Source organism: Orbicella faveolata, unplaced genomic scaffold, assembly GCF_042242905.1.
Source record: "Orbicella faveolata isolate gen_17 unplaced genomic scaffold, um_ofav_v1 contig_46, whole genome shotgun sequence".
Taxonomy (NCBI): domain Eukaryota; kingdom Metazoa; phylum Cnidaria; class Anthozoa; order Scleractinia; family Merulinidae; genus Orbicella; species Orbicella faveolata.
The window spans coordinates 4,804,201-4,827,720 of NW_028301576.1; the positions used below are offsets into that span (position 1 = coordinate 4,804,201).

Consider the following 23,520-nt stretch of genomic DNA (forward strand, 5'->3'; position numbering starts at 1 on the left):
TCAGTCATCTTTTTCACCCCCCATTTACCCTGAAGACACAGCTTGGGTGTAACGTGTAACTTTTATTGTAACTCAAAAAACTCGTAAAACAAAACAAAGACAAAAACAAAGAGCCTGAGTCTTTATAACGTTTATTGAATAATGATAATAAAAATAATAACATGAGCTCCGAAAGAGAATTGGTTACAATTTTTAACTCCTTAACTCTTGACCATCGGTATTCCACAAAGTGTTGGGAACTAAACTCGTTTCCAGTTTCACAGACTCTTGGTCCCTGGCCCCAAAACGCACGACATTCTGCCCTAGTTTTCTTTGCTTTTGGTCATGAAGTCTTTGCCTGATCCGTTCCTTATTCTTGGCCTAGTAACTTCTCCAATACTCGTTGATCCGTTCCCTGTTGTTTTTACAGTATTGTCTTCGATAATTTCTGATTTGCTCCTTGTTCTGTTGACAATAGGCTCTCTGGCTGCTGGCGAGTCGTTCCTTGATGTTTTCATACTATCTTTTACGACACCACCACCACCTCATCCACTACCCCCACATTTACCACCACCACCACCACCTACACCACCACCACATTTACCACCACCACCACCACCACCACCACATCCACCACCACATTCACCACCACCGCCACCACCACATTTACCACCACCACCACATTCACTACCACCGCCACATTCACCACCACCACCACATGCACCATCACAACCACCATATTCACCACCACCACCTCCTATATCACCACCACGTGTACCACCACCGCCGCATCCACCACATTCATCACCACAGCCACATCCACCACCTACACCATCACCACCACAACCTACACCACCACCACATTTACCACCACCACCAAATTTCCCACCACATCCCCCTCCACCGTCACCACCACCACATTCACCACCACCACTGCCACATCCACCACATTTACCACCACCACCACCACATGCATCCACCACATTCACCACCACCACTGCCACATCCACCACCTACACCACCACCACTGCATCCACCACCACCACCACCTACACCACCACCACACTTACCACCACCACCGCATTTACCACCGCCACCATCACCACCACATTTACCACCGCCAACACCACCGCATCCACCACCGCATCCACCACCACCACCACCACCACCACCTACACCACCACCACATTTACCACCGCCACCAAAACCACATTCACCACCACCGCCACCACCGCCGCCACCACCACCACCACATTTTACCACCACAGCCACATCCATTACCTACACCACCACCACCGCATCCACCACCACCACATTCACCACATTCACCACCACCACCACATCCATTACCTGCACCACCACCACATTCACCATCACCACCACCACCACCACCGCCACCGCCTCCACCAATTGAATAATGATAATAAAAATAATAACATGAGCTCCGAAAGAGAATTGGTTACAATTTTTAACTCCTTAACTCTTGACCATCGGTATTCCACAAAGTGTTGGGAACTAAACTCGTTTCCAGTTTCACAGACTCTTGGTCCCTGGCCCCAAAACGCACGACATTCTGTCCTAGTTTTCTTTGCTTTTGGTCATGAAGTCTTTGCCTGATCCGTTCCTTATTCTTGGCCTAGTAACTTCTCCAATACTCGTTGATCCGTTCCCTGTTGTTTTTACAGTATTGTCTTCGATAATTTCTGATGTGCTCCTTGTTCTGTTGACAATAGGCTCTCTGGCTGCTGGCGAGTCGTTCCTTGATGTTTTCATACTATCTTTTACGACGGGTTTTGAGAATCCCGACGTTCTCTGCACGATATCTCTTTTGTTGGGCCAGGATTCGCTGTTTGTTCTTGGCATAATATTTTTTGTGGTAGGCCTTTTTACAGACAACCCTCTGGTCATTCCCTGACAGTTGATTGGAGCAATTCATCTTGCATGTGTGGCGTCTTACAAATAATGACTAAAACCCTGGAATCACACACTCTTATAAGAGTCACATGGCTAATTCAGGTCTTAACCTCTTCGTCTACTTCCTCATCGTCATCATCGTCGGGGAGTAACTTCTTCTGCATTAGTCTGTTTAGCAGGAATTTTCGTTTTGCCACTGCCGACTCGGCCGCTTCGTCAAAATCCATGTCGTCTTCCTCAATAAAGCGTCGAAGAGTCTTCATGACTTTACGGTGTATTGCGTCGTGTTTGATACGGTGAGTCCATTTTAGACGCTCTAAGTAAGTCCTTCGTAGCCTTCTTCTACTTACAGGTAATAGGACGTTGAAAACAGCATTTTCGGCAAAGTTTTGGGATTTTCCCTTATCCAGGAACTGCTGGACTTCCTTCAGGTAGGTTTCTTTGACGTCTTCCCCGACGTTTTGACGTAGCGGACTCCACGGATCTGGTTCATCGTCGCCCGCTTCTTCTTCCTCTTCGGAGCTGCTACTATCTTCATCTTCTTCCTGTTCCTCTTCAGGCTCCTCTTCATCCACCTCTTCTTCCTCGTGAACGTTCTCACCATTGTTATCTTCCACGGGGCCAAAAATATCTTTTGAACGATCATCCATGATTCTCGTCGACCTTCACCCAAGACAACGTACTTCAAATGAACCGAGTCGATTAAACTGATGTTTAATATACCATTTTGGGCAATGATCAGACATCCTCTGTCTTTCTTCGATGCCAGCGTGGGTATCCTTCGTGCGTCATGAGGTGACTAAACACGCGTTTCCTGTCATCACTGGCGGGATGTAAAACCAGGACCGTGTACCCAAACGGTCGTTCGGTCACTTTTTGATACGCGTCCATCATGTCTTGCCAGCAAGTGGGAAAAGCTTGAAGCAGTAAATTCTTCATCCCTAATTGATCTCTCGGATTTTTGAAGGCTACGATGTAGTGGGCGTTCCTGGAAATACTCTTGGCGTATTTCCCTGGTGGAAACATGTCTTGGCAAAAGTACAACACGGTGATATTTTGATGATGAGAGTGTTTGGTGAATAAGTCTAGCAACGCTTTGTCCTCACCTCCCTCTGCCATCAGATCGTCCAGTACGAGTAATCCACCCTTCGGAAACCATGACTTGAGATGGTCTGACTCTGGAATCCCTTCGTGAAATTGCACACCAGCGTCTTGCATGTCTCTAAATCCGTCTTGCCATGCCCCGTAGCAATAATAAATCGTAGTGGGAGGGTTTACAAACAATTCTTCCAAGTGATCCAAGAGTAACGATTCGGTAAAACAAGTCTTGCCACAACCAGAAGGGCCCACGATCAAAATACTGGAGGGTGTCTTGAACCGAAACGCTTCTCCCATTTCTATTCTACCAGGGATCCCATGGTGCTTTTCGGTAGGAAATGTGATATTTGGGACATCTCGTGTCTTTTCTGGTCCACTGCTTTGACAACTATGTTTTTCGTGACGAATTCTACTGTCTGCGCGGGAGAATAGTCTATGACAATATCGACAATAAAGGGACATGACTCCTTGCTAGTTTGACTCAAAATGAATTGAGGCAGTTAATGCCTTAGTTTTATACATGATTAATGATCGAGTTGACGAGTGTGGTGGAGGCGGTGGCGGTGGTGGTGGTGGTGGTGATGGTGAATGTGGTGGTGGTGCAGGTAATGGATGTGGTGGTGGTGGTGAATGTGGTGAATGTGGTGGTGGTGGATGCGGTGGTGGTGGTGTAGGTAATGGATGTGGCTGTGGTGGTAAAATGTGGTGGTGGTGGTGGCGGCGGTGGTGGCGGTGGTGGTGAATGTGGTTTTGGTGGCGGTGGTAAATGTGGTGGTGGTGTAGGTGGTGGTGGTGGTGGTGGTGGTGGATGCGGTGGTGGATGCGGTGGTGTTGGCGGTGGTAAATGTGGTGGTGATGGTGGCGGTGGTAAATGCGGTGGTGGTGGTAAGTGTGGTGGTGGTGTAGGTGGTGGTGGTGGTGGATGCAGTGGTGGTGGTGTAGGTGGTGGATGTGGCAGTGGTGGTGGTGAATGTGGTGGATGCATGTGGTGGTGGTGGTGGTAAATGTGGTGGATGTGGCAGTGGTGGTGGTGAATGTGGTGGTGGTGACGGTGGAGGGGGATGTGGTGGGAAATTTGGTGGTGGTGGTAAATGTGGTGGTGGTGTAGGTTGTGGTGGTGATGGTGTAGGTGGTGGATGTGGCTGTGGTGATGAATGTGGTGGATGCGGCGGTGGTGGTACACGTGGTGGTGATATAGGAGGTGGTGGTGGTGAATATGGTGGTTGTGATGGTGCATGTGGTGGTGGTGGTGAATGTGGCGGTGGTAGTGAATGTGGTGGTGGTGGTAAATGTGGTGGTGGCGGTGGTGGTGAATGTGGTGGTGGATGTGGTGGTGGTGGTGGTGGTGGTGGTAAATGTGGTGGTGGTGTAGGTGGTGGTGGTGGTGGTAAATGTGGGGGTAGTGGATGAGGTGGTGGTGGTGTCGTAAAAGATAGTATGAAAACATCAAGGAACGACTCGCCAGCAGCCAGAGAGCCTATTGTCAACAGAACAAGGAGCAAATCAGAAATTATCGAAGACAATACTGTAAAAACAACAGGGAACGGATCAACGAGTATTGGAGAAGTTACTAGGCCAAGAATAAGGAACGGATCAGGCAAAGACTTCATGACCAAAAGCAAAGAAAACTAGGGCAGAATGTCGTGCGTTTTGGGGCCAGGGACCAAGAGTCTGTGAAACTGGAAACGAGTTTAGTTCCCAACACTTTGTGGAATACCGATGGTCAAGAGTTAAGGAGTTAAAAATTGTAACCAATTCTCTTTCGGAGCTCATGTTATTATTTTTATTATCATTATTCAATAAACGTTATAAAGACTCAGGCTCTTTGTTTTTGTCTTTGTTTTGTTTTACGAGTTTTTTGAGTTACAATAAAAGTTACACGTTACACCCAAGCTGTGTCTTCAGGGTAAATGGGGGGTGAAAAAGATGACTGAAGAGTTAATCTGTTGATAATCACTTCATCCTCAGCGTCGTAGTGCAGCCACGACAGGAACAATAACCTAAACTTTACTTCGCGTACGCAGAGCATTACTTCCGTTGGGATGTTTCTACTGAACATTTCATACACCGTCTGTCTTATTGATTGAGTAATGGTCATCCACGGCAAGTTGACATAGGCATGGATGTACAGGGTAGCGTTTCCCCTTTGCTGCACGAAGATGGTGAGTCTTGTATAAAATTCAAACCAGATGGAAAGATTCGCATGGTACGGCAAGGTCCTCCACGAAACAATATTACGATTGTGAATATGATAAGGCCGTCCCCCTCGCCGATACCTATTGATGGCATTGGTTGCGTTGGTAATCCTCTCTCGTACCACCTCCTCCCAAGGTGAAAGTTGTGCCTCATCTTCATTCCCCGAGGATTTGAGGTTTTGCAATGTCCGCACTTATCTGAGTATTGTAACTCCTGTTGCAAACATCTCTTGTGCAAAACTTTTTTTCGTGAGTCAACAAACTTTGTTTTGGTCCTTTTCAAAACGTGTGAAGGTTTTAAATAGCAGACTAAGAGGGAGTACCCCCTTATCCCTATTTTACCCCTTTGGCCGAGAAGGGAGTGGGACAAATCTAGGATTGGTTCCCGATGAGGTCACCGTCCCACGATGCTTTGGAACGGGGAGTACCCCCTCACCCCAATTTTTACCCCTTCGACCGCGAAGGGAGTGGGGCAAGTCTAAGATTGGTTCCCGATGCGGTCACCAGCCCAGGATGCTTTGGAACGGGGAGTACCCCCTTACCCCTATTTTTACCCCTTCGACTGTGAAGGAGTGGGTCAAGTCTAGGATTGGTTCCCGATGAGGTCACCGTCCCAGGATGCTTTGGAACGAATAGAAAGGTATATAAGTGCCTCGGACACAAGTCTCTCAGTCTCCATCATGGCCGCTTGTTGGATGGACCTCTGTCGTTTAGGACCACAGGACGCTGTAAGTATCGATTTTGAAGTTGCATGACATTTTTTGCGTGACCCTGGCGTGATTTGTGTCGCCATGGAAATCGGTGAGACCGATCCCAGTCCTCCGTCGAGGCTGGTGGGCTGTTTTCCAACATGGCTGACTTTCGTGGACGCCGCCATCTTGAATTCTTAATTAGGCTCCTGATTGGCTGAAATTTGTGGCGGCCATCTTGGATTTGGAAAACAATAGCATCCATTGTTCTTAATTCGGCTCCTGATTGGCTGAAATTTGTGGCGGCCATCTTGGATGTGGAAAACAATAGCGTCCATTGTTCTCCAAACAATAGCCTATTGTCTTTCTCGGCTCCTGATTGGTTACCGCTCATATGAGCGCCCATTACTACTACTGACAAGTGTGCGATGACGGTAAACCGTACGCTCACATGGCGAGAGGACTGAAATGGGCCTGCGTAATCAGTGGCGAATCTAGGGGAACAGCCCCCCCCCTTGTTTTGGGTAAAAAAAACAAGAGAAAAATCGCAGAAGGAAGCCGGCAAGGCAAGCAAAAAAAAACTCTCCCCCCCCCGCTCTCCCCCTTTAGCTCAATGTCTGGATCCGCCAATGGTAATCTCTACTCAGAGGTTATAACTACCTAGTGAAATGAAGCTTCAGTGTTAGTAGGGACAGCTCCTTCGCTGACTATCCAGGTCTATCAACTAGTTTGGTAGATAATAAAAATGTGTAATAAAGCTGTTTGAAAGTATTGATACAGACGCAATATCTAAGTTTACCTGCGATTAATATTCCCTTGCGGTAATTATAAAATTTGTCTATAAGATGTCACAGGCAAAATCATAATGATATAAATAGCGTTTATTTAAGCGAGATTAAAAGTAACAAGCTGTAGCTAACGAAGCTAAAAAGGGTATCATGCAAATAAGATCGCAGTTGTCAACTCAAACTATACGCAAGCTATAAAGTTAGCCTCTTCGATTCTGACTGTTACGAAACGATTAAAAAGCGTGCTAAAGACCCTTGCGGAAATTTCAAGTCTTGTTTTAAAATTTCTCGACAACATTTGTGATATTTCTCATAAGAATTATATTTCGACTCCCGTGCGCTACTCAATTTCATTGTTTATGAACCAATCAGATGCGAGTAGATATCTTGTTCGTGTGTCCAGAATATACAGAATAGATCATTCGGCCTGGGTTAAATTTAAAGCTCAACATTTAATTCGACATCTGCTGTGTAAATCCGTCGGCATCTTCAGTGAATGTTGGATATCGGTAATTACACTTGCTCAAAATACAGGGTCTTTTTATGGCTGGCCCTCTCGCGCGTGGTTAGCAAGGAAGTAAAATGGAACTTTGTGCTCATCTCGCCATAGCTTCTTCACACGCTTAACCATGAAATTGTCCCTTTAAAACAAGACCAAAAACTAAACTCCGTCACGTTGGCCACTTGATCTACAAACTGACTGGTTTTTACGTATGATATAATATCACAACTATTGAAAACTACTTACAGCTCTTAATAACTCTTTCATGAAAATCAATGATCGTACAGTTACAGATTGCTCAGTGAGCTGACAATCAAATGCAATGCTATAATAGGTTAATAAATTTAACAGTCAAAGCTTGTGATTTATTTGTTAGTGCTTCCATAACATCTCAATTTTCCCAGAGTGTGATAGCCTCTCTGGCCGCCCGAACCATTGTCTCCAAACCTCAGCTGCATGACGGGAAGGTGGGATTTGTTTGTCAACAGACCGCTGTCCTCGCGCCACACACGATCATTCGCATCGCAGTTGCATCCATATGCGATGTTTGCGCACGTGCCAGTTACTCCGCATGCGCACTTGTAAGGATAAGTGGAGTTACTTCCTCCCCAGTACGTCATCTGATCTCCGTCACGTGAAACCCACCAGCCAAACATGTAACCGTCCCGCAGGAGCCTTGAGTCATGACATTCGTACTTGATAAACTGCTCGCAGTGGGCGGATATGGTCGTTAGGTTTCCCAGCTGGAGATGATTTGCCCCAATGTAGTGGATATCACGCTTGTAACATCCCGCAGGCCAGCATTCTTGCACCAGCGTTCTGTCTTGGCTGTCGTGACTGATGACTGTCACGCCAATGTTGTTCTTGTTAGTCATGTCACAGTCAACAATGAAAGGTGTCACGCCACCCTCTCCATCAGGATCGATGACGTAAGATCCACTTAGAGCGTTGGGATTGCGCAACTTAATCTCGCTACAGCTTTTATTTTCTGCAAAGAAATGTTGAAACGTCCGATTTATGTTCGGTGTTCACCGGCTGGCTCAGAAGTTCCGCTTACTGTGTCGACTTTGGGCAAACTAATTTTTTGTTAATGCATTTTTAACCGTTTTGCGCCTTTTCCCATTTCAGGTCACTGCAACCTACCCCTAACTCCTTGTATACCCTTCTCCTCAACTAAGTTCCCTCTCTTTTCAGACTTCTCTCTAACAAGCGCCATTTTCACCTCTTATAAGATGATAAAAAAACACATAGTTTGAGGTTGCTACATCCTTTGAGCTGTAACCCGAAAGCTTTCCCCCTCCCCCACCCCCCAAAGAAAACTAAAATAATAAAAATAAAATAGTAAAAACAAATGTTTGTAAACTTATACCTCCATGTTCACAGTTTGTTCCACAGAATCCTGGCTTACAATGACAGCGATAGGAATTCAACTCATATTCAGGAACACACTCGGCACCGTTCTTGCAAGGATCGCTTTCACATGGAGACTGAAAATATTAAACAAAGAGAACATTAGTCATGATACAACTTTTCAGGCCCTGTATTGATAAGAAAGCAGACAAATCGTAGGCCTGGTACAAAAATCGTACGCATGGGCTGTTATGATGGAAGGTAACATTAGCGTAAAACGTCTTAGTCGAACTGAAGAGAGTGTAAAATAAATACGTTTGTCACTTACCCATGGGCTGTAATGATGGAAGGTAGCATTGGAGTGAAACTTTTTAGTTTCTCTGTACTTGTCAGTGGCCAACAACTCACACAGATAAAGACCTTTCGAGTCAGGATACGCCGCCATGTTGAACGAATAACACTTTGGTTCAGAAACACAAAGGAACGTGCTATCAAACTGATCTTCCACCATGTACGATGTTATTTTCTCTACCCCTAGTTAATGGAAAGGATTAGGCTTAAAATCGCCAGCGGAAAAGTCGCCTGCTGGATTTCGATAAAGAGCACTGTTTTCCATAGTGTACATCATCATTAGCTGGGAGGACAGAAACAACAGTAATGGCAAGAGTATCATGGTGCGGAGCTGCTGACAACAATGTGTTTTTTGAAAAGTGAGACAGCTCTCCTTTAATTTAAAATATATATGAATATGGCAGCTGTGATGAATGAATGAATAATTGATTGCACGGTCTAATTAGGGGGCTGGTTCAGTGTCGGGCTAATTTTCCTTAGTAAAACTTATGCTTTTTTTACTTATTCGTACGATGTAAATTCCTGAGAACTGAATTGTGTCGCTTTATATTCAACGTGAAAAGAACATCTTTTTTTATTAAGGATATTGTTGCACCCTAAGCAGCTTACATACCTAACCTTGAAACAACCACATTACTGAGAAAGGCCGAAAATAAGAAATTAACGAAGTCGATAGCAAAAACAAGAGGAATATAGCTTATTATTGCCTGGGGTGTTTTGGACACATTTCGATTTTATCTTGTCCGTGTGAATTTTGGACCTTTCTCTTCTTCTGTTTTTTTTTTTTTTTTTTCCTTTTCTTTTCTTTTTTTTTGGTCTCAGTAATGGTTTGTGAGCTCAATAGTGTTCTTATAATAACGAAAACAATTGATTTATGCATCCCATATTTCCTTTATACTTGGTTAAAGCGTTAACAATTTATGAATTCCTCCTCTTTTTTAATAGAAGTTCATCACTTTTGCCGTAATAAACTAGAAAAAACAAAACAAATGGAATCTCTCCTGTTCTAGTGATGTCTGTTATTTGGCGATGATGTGTAGAATTCAAGGTAAATTGATATGTCCGTGCGGAATTACGAAAATAATTAATAATTAATCATTAATAATTTTGCAAATTATTCTCATCTTTACTGTTGGTATGACGTTTATGTAAAGACGAGTAATCTACTTGAGTTTGTGTCTTCAGCCAGAACAGCCAACGTTAATGATAGCTAATTATACGGTCACTGGTAATTAAACGTGCTACTGTGCTAATATTATCTCTTAAAAAATTAATAAGTTTCAAGAGGAATTGTGAAATATTAAGAGCAGAGTAAGTTTACTTTAGTGACATGCAGACCACTTGAAAAGTGATGGGGGTGGAAGGGAAGAAACAAAAAATTCGTGCCAGGAAAGGTGACTGAAAAAAAAAAATGGTGCAAAGGAGAAGTGGAGAACAAAAATTCCTGCAAAGTGAATAGCACTCTCGGGCTTACAAACTGTACTTGTTCAATACAGTCGATGGACAACTTTTATTGGTGCCAAAGTGTGAAATTCTTTACCGGATGATTTACGTTCGATGACAATTGATGAATGCTGTATATAAGAGAGCTAAATTTGTAGTGTACAGTTTTCTATGATTCACTGTAATAATTTTAAGATTTAGGACTGTTTATTGTTTATTTATTGATATAGTTAGAATGTTAGTCATTAATTGATCAAGTATGTTTTTTTTTTATATTTTTTATATTTTTCCCGGCATATTAGCATGATTGTATTGCTAGGAGCCTAATCAGCCTCATCAACCCGAGTTGAAATAAAGTTACTTACTTTACTTACAACAACTTCAAAAACTTTTAGTTTCGTACTCACGCTATTTGGGAAACTGCGACTTTTTCCATAAAATTGTAAATACAATCTTCAGTTATATATATATATCAATTATTTAACAAATAAAAAAGTGTAAGTCGTTTATTACAGTTTGATAAAACACGACGGGCATTTGAGAAGAGGAGGGAAATATAGAAAACACGAGCCGGAGGCGAGTGTTTTCAACATTTCTCGAGTGTACTCAAATGTTCGGCGTGTTTTATCACAGTGTAATACACAGCTTAGGCTTCTTCATTTGCTTTATGATATAGAGGTGATGTGGTGAAAAACAATAAAACACGCTTTTTCTATGTTTTATACTCTGATAAAACATGGGTTTTTGAACAATCAGAGCGCGCGCAGGGTCTTACCTTTATTGTAAAGTTATTTGTAACACAGAGCGCGCGCTAGTCCTACCTAATTCCTATTGAGTCATCATGAACGAAATCCCTAAATATACGCACGGCCGTGTGCGTATATAAGATGACGTGTGCAGTTTCAATATTTAGCTGCAAAATTTCCGTCGAGTTTAGTGCAAGTTCCTTTTGTTAAGTTTCGGCAAAGTAAAGATTATTCTGAACAATCCAAACTCTACTTCGAGCCTTTGACTTTTGCCTGGCTAAGATGTGTACTTAAACTTGAGTATTTTGGCTACATTTCCATTGATTATTTTTGACTTTTCTTGCCTACATTTTCATTATAATTAATTCGAAGAAGCGAATTTTTCATTGACAATTTTAGAAACCAGGATAAGCGTTTCCGTTCAACTGTTGCTAAACTGATCGTGGCGTGTGAGGATCCTGATGACAGTTGTTTTCCTTCACCGTTCATCGTGAGAACTAATTGTAGTCAATCACAAATAAAACATGTTTTAGGCGCCCAAGATCAGTGTTGTCGCCATGCCGATAAAAGAATTGCTTCATGCTTTTAGCTGTACGTATATCGAGTTATGGATACGCTTGGGAGGTTTGGAGAGCACTCAAGAAGCTAGAGTTAATTGCTCTCGCCTGTCGCCTCGAGCAACTCTTACGCTTCTTTCGTACTCTCCAAATTCTAACACGATCCACGCACGCCTAAGCATGAACCAATTCTTAAATTGCACCATACGAAAAGACAGACAGTCACGGATGTTTAATGTTGCTTCACGCTAATATTATATGCCTTAAGGGGTGTCATTTTGTTTCTTTTGTGATGCACATTTATGGTGCCAAGTTTCAAGAACACTACTTCAATATTTCTAGAGATATTGTTTATTGAGTATTTTACCATTTTTAGTTGCAAACATGATATGACGTCATCACTGCACTAATTTGCATAATAGAAATCTCTAAAACGAAAAAAGATATTTGAAAAAGAAAAACGCCATTCTTCTGTATTTTGAAAGGCTTTTCAAATAAGCGGAGATTATTTCTCACACGGAAATTATTTTTTATTTTTAATTTGTCCATAAAGTTCAATACAGTCGATGGACAAACTACATAAACTTTCTTCGTTTCTTACTGTCGCTGTTTTGAAAAAACCTTTTCCCTAAAATTGTAAATATAATCTTCAGTTATATGTCAATTATTTATTTTAAGTCTGCATATCCAAACAATACTTGGTGTTTTTCATTTCTTTTGTTTATTGATAGATTTCCCCAAATGAAAATATCTGGCCACAGGAGCTCAATAACCTTCGCCTTTAGTATCAATTTCGTTTAGTCTAGATCTTGGTTAAAAGATAGAACCAAAACCCCTGCGGTCGCCAGGGATCAATTTTTCAGCGCTGAAAAAAAAAAAGTTAAGAACATTCCGTGGTGAGGAAAACCTAAATATGGAAGAAGTTCAGGCTGGAAGTTTTGTTAATAAATTACTGATCAGTTCGAGTACCCGCGCCGCGAATAGCTTTCAGCTTAAAATGTATGTTGCCACTTGGACTTAGTTTAGTAAATACCTAAAATAAAAGAGGAACCAGTAAAAACAGCTGTTAGCTTTGAATAGAGATAGTGTGGCGTTTTAAGTCTTAACGCTGCAACAATCTGTTCTGAAAATATATGGCTGAAATTTGATGTTTGATCTTATTTTCTCGCTATTTCTACGTTGATACAGTCAATCCGCTTTGCGTTTAAAAAATTCTTTAATGTTCTCCTGAAAGCTCAGATACACTACTTTTTAAAATTTATAAGAATATAGTTTATAAGAGTATCAAGCCCGCATAGGCGCACAGGCACTTTTGGACTTGGAGGGGTGGGGGTGGGGGTGGTGATCTTTTCGCCCGAAAAATCTACGCAATGCCCGAATGAGTGATTGTTGAAGTTGGGATGGAAACGCATTCAAATTGCCTGAAAAACAAAAACGTTCTCAATTCCCACATCTAATGAAACTGCTGTACTGTGTGGCATGAAATTTTCGCGGGAGTTTAATTTCGCGGATTTTGGATTTTTCGAGTTTCGGGGAAATAAATTTCTCGAAATTGGATTTCAAACAGATCTTGTACACTAAAGGCATCTGCCGCCGAAGTATCGGCCGATGCTCGGTCGATATATCGACAAGGTCTTTCCACAGTATTGCATTGCGCATCCTTACTGCGCATAATCTATGGCGTCATTAGCGCGCGTTCGCCGAGTATAGGTCGATATGTCGGCCGAATGTCGGTCGCCATATCGGCCGATATGTTGTATCGACCGATATTCGGTCGACAGATGCCTTAAGTACACATGATCCTTTCAAACTGTACTCCTGGGAACAATTTTCCGCGGATTTCATGCGCGGTACTTCAAAGTGACAAAAACGGAAGCCATGTGGTCGTTTTCGTTACACTGTTTGCGACCAATTTCATTGAAATTCAGCAATGTAAATAAAGGAGTAAATTTTTGCGGAATTTTTTTGGCAATTCTCGCAGAGCGATGAAAAATCCGCGAAATTCGCGACAATTAATTAGATCCCAAGAAAATATCATGCCACACGGTAATTCCAAAAACAATTATATTCAAAGCATGCGTACTCAATCAATCAATCAATCAATCAATCAATCAATCAATCAATCAATCATACTCTAACAACAGGCTCAATTCCAAAAATCACTAAGGGCCTGTTTACAAGCAGGTAGGGTAACCCTAATGATACGGTTACCCTAGCAGGGGGGTTACCCTGGCGCTCCCCCATTTCTTCTTTTCTTCATCGACGCGTTAACAAGGCAGCTAGGGTTACCCTAGCGCCAGGGTAACCCTAGCTGCCTTGTAAACGCTCTGCTAGGGATAACTCGCCTACCCGGGACAACTTTTATTTGTTTCCAGACCCTTTGAAATTTTTTTCCATTCGCTTTCCTCCATTCTGCCCTAAAATAAGTTTCTCCACCATTGATCCGTACGGCCTGGTTTTCTTTGAAATCGTCTTCGTCGAATAATTCTCCTTTTTACATGTCGCATTCGAGCAAGTGCTTTATTGTATTCCATAGCCGCGTTTAACATGGCAACTTGCGGTCGCTTTCTAGAAATGAGAAAGTAACACAGCAAAACTCCATGGCACTGATAAGCGCTAAAACTGGAAGCAACGACAGCAGAATCGAAGTAACTGCCACAACCCTTCTCTTGTCGGCCGTTTTGTTTGCAATGCGTGCGGTTACCATGCATATTAAGTTGTCCCGGGTGGTAGGGTAACCCTACCTGTGAAATTTTGCTTGTAAACCCGGCCCCGGCTATCTTTCACCCGCCTGCTAGGGTAACCCTGGGTTACCCTTCCTACTTGTAAACAGGGTCTAGAAGAAAAAGTTCTAAAAAAGCAAAAAGTATCTAACTAGAAACTTTATTTACGAGTTTGGGAAATCACGCCAACAGCATTATTTCGTAATGTTTTCTCTCAAGTATCGTTGCCCGAATCATGAGCGTTTTGCCCGAAAAATTACATACTTTCCGCAGCTGGGGGGCTGCAGCGCCCCCCTCCACCCCCCCCCCCCCCCCCCCAGCTCGTAAGCCTATGCATCAAGGCTAAAATTTGCGAAATTTCAAGAATGTTTTAAGAGTTAACCCGAGGTTGGGATCTGGAAAATAATTATTATTTGTTTTGTGTGTTGGAAAGTTATAAATACAACACAATATTCACAAGAATATTTTCATCCTAATAACGGTAGAAAAATAAGAATATCCAGCCTGGGGTCGAAAAACAATATTCTAATATTAATGAGAGTGTATGAATCTTTTCTTCGATCTCATGGCTATCTCTGTCATTTTTACTGACGTCTTTTCTTCCTTTATGTTTATATTTTAGGTTTGTGCAGGAAATATAAATGAAACAATGACTTCTTGTTAAAAAGAAAAGAGAAGAAAAAGACAATTTTGCCGTCGTTTGTTTTTTCCTGTCACGTTCACCTATTTTCTTCACTCCGCTTTTGCTGCTTCTTCATTCTTTTGCGCTAAACGTCGGTATGCAAAGAATATGATAGTTTCACTTAGCAAGAAACAGAAGAATTGCTACCCGCAGTCTGCGGTGTAAGGTGACTCCGCCCTTTTTGCGTCGGTTCATAACACGTACGGTTGCCAAAGAAACTACTAACAAAACATTTTAACGGTTATACCTTTGAAAATGTATGTTGGAAATGTATGTTGCATTTTAAACGTCAAGTTCGTAAAATGCATGTTTTTAAAATGTTTAGTAGCAACATGGTTTTGCAGCAGGTGCATGGGTTGTTGCGCAACCCGCTCCCTTTGAGAGGGAAGCAATTCCATGGAGGACGAGCGAGAGCAGCTGGTGCGCGAGCGACCTTGTTGTTTTTTGAAGGAACGCGGCAAATATACAAGACGAAATGTTGTGGCACAGCGGCGATACTGAAAATGTGTTTTTCGGGAGCTATGAGGCAATTTAGAAAAAAAATACTTCTCGCGCAGTTTAAATGTGTTCCGAGACTGACATTAGCTTTAATTTGTATCGCTTGCCTAATAAAACGAGTGGCAATTCTTGAAGAGATCTCCTCGCATTAACAGTGCACCATATTCTGATTTTACTTTGTGTCCCACACGAGATTAAAGAAGATCATACTCGCATTCTCATGTTAGGGTGTCTTTCATAAAGCGTAACAAAGTGTTTGCTGTGAAGATTGATGGTCCTCGTACTGCTTACGCACTTGTTAATTTTTAATTTTAATTGTTAATTTGTAACTCCTCCTTGTGCTTTTCGTTCTAATATAAAGCATATCAAGTATTATCGAGGTCAGTTTATAAAAGTATGTTGTTTGCTCGTCATGATCATTGTGGCGTCAAGTGACGTCATAAGACTCCCCAGTTGATGAAGAACTTTATAGCGATTGATCAGGGAATGTAAAATAAAAGTGGATAAAGCAGAGAGCGCTGTCATAATTGAGGAAATTTGGCTTGACACCACCAGCCGTTAAAACACGGTTGCCATGGCAACCTCATTTATGGGAACATCAAATAACGTCAAGAAAAAGCGGCGCACCTTTATTTCTGTAAGGGTTAAATAAACAGCTACTAAAATTTTTAGTATAACGTACAGAATAAAGCACCTTTTCAAAAACTTTAAAAAAATATAGGAGAGCAGCATCTACGCACCTACACAAGAGGACATAACCCTAACAATTTAATTGACATGTTTGGACCACGACACCACGACAAATTTTGATCTATGTAGACTCCTGAGGATTTGGTGTGAAACACTATTAATTTTGTGACCATCCATCTGTATAGTAAGTAAATGGCCAACGAACGGTACTACCAGGTTTCTGATGTGAGCCTTCTAGCTATTTGAAACATTAATTCGGTTTTGTTTGCCTGACCCCAGAGAACACCATGCGCAACAGATAGCTCAACACTTAGTAGACATTTCTGTTGGAATTCACTCAGATAAGAGTCAAACTACTTTAGGACCCTTTGATCAATGCAATAGCTATTCATTGTATTCAGTCGTAAGAGAATCTTATGTTAGAATGCTATTTATATGTGCTCAGTAATTGGTTTATCTAGAGCCGGATTAACATTTGACTACATTAAGGTCGTTATCATTAAGCTTGATACATTGACAAGTCAAGCAGGTGTTTATTTGTTGGATATTCCATAGCACCTCAGTTTTCCCAGGGTGTGATACCCAAGCTCGTTAGGGGGGCTGATATCTCCAAATCTCAGCTGCATGACGGGAAGGTGGGATTTGTTTGTCAACAAACCGCTGTCTTCGCGCCACACACCGACATTCTCGTCACAGTTGCATCCATGTCGGGAACGTGCACAAGTGCCAGTTACTCCACATGCGTACTTGTATAAAGGAATGGAGTTCGCTCCGCCCCAGTAAGTCATCTTGTCTCTATCACGTGACACCCACCAACCAAACATGTTACCGTTGTTTAAGAGTATTGAGCTACGACATTCGTACTTGATAAACTGCTCACAGTGGGCGTATATGGCCGTTAGTTTTCCCAGCTGAAGGAGATTTATTCCAGTGTAGTGAATGTCACGTTTGTAGCAGCCTGGAGCCTCACATCCTTGCACCAGCGTTCTGTCTTCGCTGTCGTGACTGATGACTGTCACGCCAACGTTGTTCTTGTCTGTCATGTCACAGACAACAGTGAAAGCTATCACGCCTCCTTCTCCATCAGGATCGATGACGTAAGATCCACTTGGAGTGTTGGGATCGCGCAACTTAATCTCGCTACAGCTTTTATTTTCTGTAAAGAAATGTTGAAATGTCCAAGTTAGCTTTGGTGTTCACCGGCTGGCTCAGAAGTTCCGCTTACTGTGTCGACTTTGGGCAAAATAATTTTTTGTTAATACGTTTTTAACCGTTTTGCGCCATTTTCCAGATTAGGTTTCTGCAACCTACCCCTACCTCCTTGTATACCGTTCTACTCTACTAAGTTCCCTGTCTTTTAAGACTTCTTTCTAACAAGCGCCATTATCACCATAAGATTATGTAAAGAGAAAACAAATAATTTGAGGTTACTACATCCTTTGAGCTGTAACCCCAAAGCTCCCTCCGCCCGGAAGTTTCTCTTTTCATTGGTAGGCTCTCTTACATCTATTTCTAAGCTACCATACTAGTTTATCATACAATCACCACCCCCCCCCCCCCCCCCCCCATTTAACACACACACCCAATAACGGTCTTAAAACTGCAAGTAGCCTTCCCAGGGCCTTATAAATTCAGTCTTTTACTGTTGCGATATATAAAAAAAACTAAAATAATAGAAATAAAGTAGTAAAAACAAACATTTGTAAACTTATACCTCCATGTTCACAGTTTGTTCCACAGAATCCCAGCTTACAGTGACAGCGAACCGAATTCAACTCATATTCAGGGACACAGACTGCACCGTTCTTGCAAGGATCGCTTTCACATGGCAACTGAAAATATTAAACAAAGAGAACATTAATCATGATACAATTTTTCACGACCTGTATTGATAAGAAAGCAGACAAATTGTAGGCCTGGTACAAAAATCGTACGCATGGGCTGTTATGATGGAAGGTAACATTAGCGTAAAACGTTTTAGTCAAACTGAAGAGAGTGGAAAATAAATACGTTTGTCACTTACCCATGGGCTGTAATGATGGAAGGTAGCATTAGAGTGAAACTTTTCAGTTTCTCTGTACTTGTCAGTGGCCAACAACTCACACAGATAAAGACCTTTCGAGTCAGGATACGCCGCCATGTTGAACGAATAACACTTTGGTTCAGCAACACAAAGGAAAGTGCAATCAAACTGATCTTCTACCATGGACGATGTTATTTTCTCTGCCTATAGGTAATAGAAAGGATTGGGTTTAAAATCGCCAACGGAAAAGTCGCCTGCTGGATTTCGATAGAGCACACTGTTTTGCATAGTGTACATCATCATTAACTGGGAGGACAGAAACAACAGTAAAGGCAAGAGTATCATGGTGACGCCTCCAACGAGAGCAATGTGTCGTTTGAAGTGGGACAGCTCTCCTTTAAATTCGCTATGTTTCAGTGATGTTGACTGATTGATTGATTGATTGATTGATTGATTGGTTGGTTGGTTTTCCTCAATGCAGTCATGTATCACGTAGTACTTCATTCAAGCCAATTCCTGCAAATTTAATACTTTTTATTTATTTTGTAATATTGCGAATGTTACACTGAATTAAAATGCACATCCTTCCTAGATTTTCACAACTGCATCTTTCGATAGTCTGACTTTTACAACGTTTTCTTATGAAAGCGCCGGCTTCTTCAGACCCGTACCTGTAATTGCCTTTTATGTTTCAATGAAAGGTAGCCAATGAATAAATCATTTGGTGAAACCCATATTTTCACACCTGCAAAAATAACAAAGGAAAAGTAGAAAATTGAAGAAAAAAAACTAAACACAGTTTCATGATTACCTTTAGGTTTGAATACATTTGGTTTTTACTTCATGTATTCGTCTAATATTCAATAGATCTCTGTTTTTAAGAGCTCTTTTCTTTTGCTAAGGGCCGGGTCGCACTAGAGCGAATTCAAGTCAATTTTGTTTGTATATGTAACAAATCTGTCAACAAGTAATTAAAATTAACGTAAAATAAGTGCGACCCCCAGTTTAAAAAACTTGCCAAACTTTTGCGAAGTGCTAAAATTTCGCCAATCTTTAAAGAAGCCAAAGTGCTGTCTCGGAGGCTTCCAAATTGTGGCAAAGCAAACAATGTTGTTTTTTTAACCATTTAACTGTCATATTTCTTAAAACATGTCTGGATAAAATTACGGCGAGAAAATAACTTTGACAGCAAGTCCAGTTTGGTGCGTGAGATGGCGAGACAATCATTTTTTACCCGGCTCAGCTAACGCTTTTTACGGTTATTTCAATGCCAACGAAGAATATGAGCGACGTTTTTATCCAAATTCTTATGACTCGTAACCTGGATCCGGTGACTGGCAGCAATTTTAGGAGATGGCTTCAGCGAGACAATCTTCTTTGATCGCAAGTGGCGCAAGCAACAACACAAACGCAAGCCGAGCAAAATCTGCTCGTCCAATCATGGGCTGAAAATCACGAGTTGCTGTAGAGCGGAGAGAAGAACATGTAGCGTGGAGAAAAATGTGCGAAGAGTTAAGCTCTCGCATGAGATCTAATAAATTACTTAATTGAGAAAAAATAGATCTTGTGCCGTATATTTCGATCCGTCAGTAACGTTTTGGTTCCAGCATATTAGTCTAATGCGACCGCTGCCAAAATTTGGAGCATGCGAAATTTTTGCCAATTTTTTTCTTCGCCAAAAATTGGAAATATCTTAAACAAACAAAATTGGCTCTAGTGCGACCCGGGCCTTAAGTCAGTTTATTATCAGGAAAAGCATTTGAAAATTCATGAATTATTTCCACTCAATTTAATTAGCTGAACTATTCCTCGTGAAGCGTTATCGTGTTTAAGCTTAATAATTTAGAACCGAATTCTTCACTAATAGAGGAGGTATGAATTCCATGTGGGCTAACTGAGCTACAGCAAGCTGGGAAGAGATGAGAATAAAACATTATAATGGCTGACTATAGCAGCAGAATTTAGGCAGAAGGTCTCTTTTTTAGCTAAGTGAGTTTATTACTAGGAAAAGCATTTGAAAATTCATGAATTATTTCCACTCAATTAACTGAATTATTTCTGGTGAAAGCGTTATCATGTTTAAGCTTAATAATTTAGAACCGAACTCTTCGCTAATAGAAGGTATCAATTCCATGTGGGCTAACTGAACTACAGCAAGCTGGGAAGAGATAAAAAGGATAAAACATTTTGATGGCTGCATATAATCAGTATAATGGCTGAATATAGCTGAAGAATTTAAGCAGAAGCTCTTTTTTTAGCTAAGTGAGTTTATTATTAGGAAAACCGTTTAAAAATTCATGAATTATTTCTGACTTAATTAGCTGAATTATTCCTGGTGAAGCGTTATCATGTTTAAGCTTAATAATTTAGAACCGAACTCTTCGCTAATAGAAGGTATCAATTCCATGTGGGCTAACTGAACTACAGCAAGCTGCGACGCGATAAAAAGGATAAAACATTTTGATGGTTGCATATAGCAGGAGAATTTAAGCAGAAGTACTAGAAATAGTTCAGTGTAAATATTAATCAGATTCGTGACTGCTGGCTGCCGCTTTTTCTTGAAATCTTCATTATTACTATCATTCTCATTCTCATTCTCATTCTCATTCTTATTCTCATTCTCATTCTCATTCTCATTCTCATTATTATTATTATTATTATTATTATTATTATTATAATTTTATTTTTTATTTTTTTTTCAAGTTTACCAAACTTCAGAACAACAAATTCTTCAATTGAACTAAGGTCATATTTATGCGTAGAATGTGAATGACGGCTATGCTAGCGCAAATTAGAGAACGAAACTGAACATAGTAAGTTATATAAATAAGTTTACATGCGCTGGCGTTAGACAGATGTAATAGAACAACAGTTTATAAGCAAATTAATCCAGGTAGGATTAGGACGATGAATTAAACAAAAATGTCAGGGACGCCAAACGGATCAATTCGGTAAATTATCTCTGGTTTTCCCACGCGAATAGTCACCGAACTTTCTTGGCTGGTTGTCCGACTGTTTGTTATTACTACTTACAACTCTTTATAAACCTCTTTCATGTAAATCAATGATCGTGTCGTTGCAGAGTGCCTAGTGTGATGACAATCAAATGCAATGATATAATAAGTTGATAAATTCAACAGTCAAAGTTTGTGATTTATTTGCTAGTGCTTCCATAACATCTCAGTTTTCCCATAGTGTGATAGCCTCTCTGGCCGCACAAATCACTATTGTCTCCAAACCTCAGCTGCATGACGGGAAGGTGGGATTTGTTTGTCAACAAACCGCTGTCCTCGCGCATAATTATTCGCATCGCCGTTGCATCCATTTGCGATGTTTGCGCACCTGCCGGTATAGTTACTCCGCACACGCACTTGTAAGGATAAATGGAGTTACTTCTCCCTAGTACGTCATCTGATCTCCATGCCATCACCTGGAACCCACCAGCCATACTTGAAACGGAAGATCATTGATTCAAAGCATTCGTACTGCATGCTCACAGTGGGTGGATATGGTCGTTAGGTTTCCTAGCTGGAGATGATTTGTCCCAATGTACTGGATACATCCTGCAGGCAAGCATCCTTGCAACAGCATATTGTCTTCGCTGTCGTGACTGATGACCGTCACGCCAATGTTGTTCTTGTCAGTCATGTCACAGTGAACAGTGAGAGGGGTGACGCCTCCTTTTCCATCAGGATTGACGACGTAAAAACCACTTAGAGCGTTGGGCCGGGATCGCTTAACTTAATCTCACTACAGCTTTTATTCACTACAACAAAATATTGGAATGCTCGAGTTATGATGATATTAAAAGACCGGATCCGCCTGAAATCCTTTTTTTAGTAATCTTTCTTCCCACTTCCCCAGGTTCTGGTAAACAATTTTATCAAGACCTTAAGCCTGGAGAAGTTAAGCCGTCTCTTGTTAATCAGCAATGCGTTGTCAGTACCTTTTTCAGGTGATCTGTATGATGCAGCTTATGTGGGCTATACAGGCCGCCACCTTTCTCAACGCGTTGCTGAGAACAAATACTCGGCAACTCTGAATCATTTTCTTGAAGCTCACGGAAGTAACCACCCACTTGAATGAGAGCCATTTTAATATTTGAGAAAGTGTCAGAGCAAATTCGATTGCTTATTTTTGGAATTGCTCTACATCAGGAAACCCAAGCCTACTTTGAATACCCAGACGGACTTAATACGCGCGAATCTTTTTGTTTAATAAGTAGCATTTTCTTTGTTACTACTTCTTAATTAGCAACCATTGTTCTTATTGGTATTTTAAGATTTGTAATTTCTTGACTTTTTGACTTGATAATGATGTTGTGAAAACGTCGAAACGTCGTCTAGCTTTAGAGCTGTTAACCTTTTTATAATGATTCTAAAAAAGTATTTTATCGCACCAAACAGTATAAAAATTCTTCCTTTCTCCAAACGGCAAACTAGCAAAAAAAGACCAAGCAAAACAGCACTAGCTGTATGTTCGATGCTTAACTTTTCAGTAAGACTGTTATGTGTGCCAAATCAGGCTTGGCTGCGGGCTGACTCCAAAGTTACTTCCACGACGCCATTATGAGACGTTATAATAGAAGTCATTATAAGACACGAGATAATCTGACGTTGTGTTGGCTTAGTCCACTCTTTATTCCTAGAATCTAAGAATATTCACAAGAATATTTTTAGCCTAAAAAAAAAAACGGCAGAAAAATGAGAATATTCAGCCTTAGCCGGAGAAACAATATTCTAATATAAAAAAAGAGAGTATCAATCGTTTTTTCGATCTCATGGCTATTTTTGTCAATTTTACTAACGTCTTTTCTACCTTTATTTTTACATTTTAGGTTTGTGCAGGAAATATAAATGAGACAATGACTTCTTGTTAAAAAGGAAAGAGAGGAAAAAGAAAATTTTGCCGTCGTTTTTTTTCCTCTTACGTTCTCCTTCTCAGTTCACTCCGCTTTTTCTTGCTGCTTCTTCATTTTTTTTGCCGTAAATGTCGGTATGGACATTTTTGCGGTAAATGTCGGTATCCTCCCTTTGGGAGGGAAGCAATTCCATGAAGGATTATAACATAGCCTTAGCGAAGCGCGCGTTCTGATTGGCCAATACGCTCGATCCACTCGCCCGTGGGTTGCACGCTGACGTCAGTTTGTTTATTTGTACTTTTTCTCTGCATTTTTGTTTTCATCGATGTTGACACTTTGTAAAACATAATTCCTATTTTTCTTCTCCTAAAAAATGGAAAAAACTAATAATTCTTCCGGAGATGAAGAATATTATTCCTGTGAGCTACCAA

General features: G+C 41.2%; 4 protein-coding genes across 4 annotated transcripts; all 4 read right to left on the minus strand.

Annotated features, from left to right (window-relative positions):
* Positions 1-1,991: 1,991 nt before the first annotated feature.
* Positions 1,992-2,557, minus strand: LOC149098065 (uncharacterized). Its single transcript, XM_089276636.1, has one exon. The coding sequence runs from the start codon at positions 2,541-2,543 to the stop codon at positions 1,992-1,994; it is 552 nt and encodes a 183-aa protein (XP_089132762.1). The 5' UTR covers positions 2,544-2,557.
* Positions 2,558-2,631: 74 nt separating this feature from the next.
* LOC149098066 (uncharacterized) lies at positions 2,632-3,680 on the minus strand. The gene has a single exon (XM_089277605.1). It carries the CDS (start codon positions 3,451-3,453, stop codon positions 2,632-2,634), a length of 822 nt encoding a protein of 273 aa, XP_089133731.1. The 5' UTR covers positions 3,454-3,680.
* A 2,923-nt stretch (positions 3,681-6,603) lies between these two features.
* On the minus strand, positions 6,604-9,208 carry LOC149098067 (contactin-associated protein 1-like). Its single transcript, XM_089277604.1, has 3 exons — positions 8,844-9,208; positions 8,535-8,652; positions 6,604-8,153 (listed from the first exon to the last, which is right to left on the minus strand). The coding sequence occupies exons 1-3, from the start codon at positions 9,024-9,026 to the stop codon at positions 7,531-7,533; spliced, it is 924 nt and encodes a 307-aa protein (XP_089133730.1). The 5' UTR covers positions 9,027-9,208; the 3' UTR covers positions 6,604-7,530.
* Positions 9,209-16,131: 6,923 nt separating this feature from the next.
* Positions 16,132-18,988, minus strand: LOC149098068 (contactin-associated protein like 5-3-like). The gene is made up of 3 exons (XM_089278656.1): positions 18,229-18,988; positions 17,920-18,037; positions 16,132-17,361 (listed from the first exon to the last, which is right to left on the minus strand). Exons 1-3 carry the CDS (start codon positions 18,409-18,411, stop codon positions 16,739-16,741), a joined length of 924 nt encoding a protein of 307 aa, XP_089134782.1. The 5' UTR covers positions 18,412-18,988; the 3' UTR covers positions 16,132-16,738.
* Positions 18,989-23,520: the final 4,532 nt, after the last annotated feature.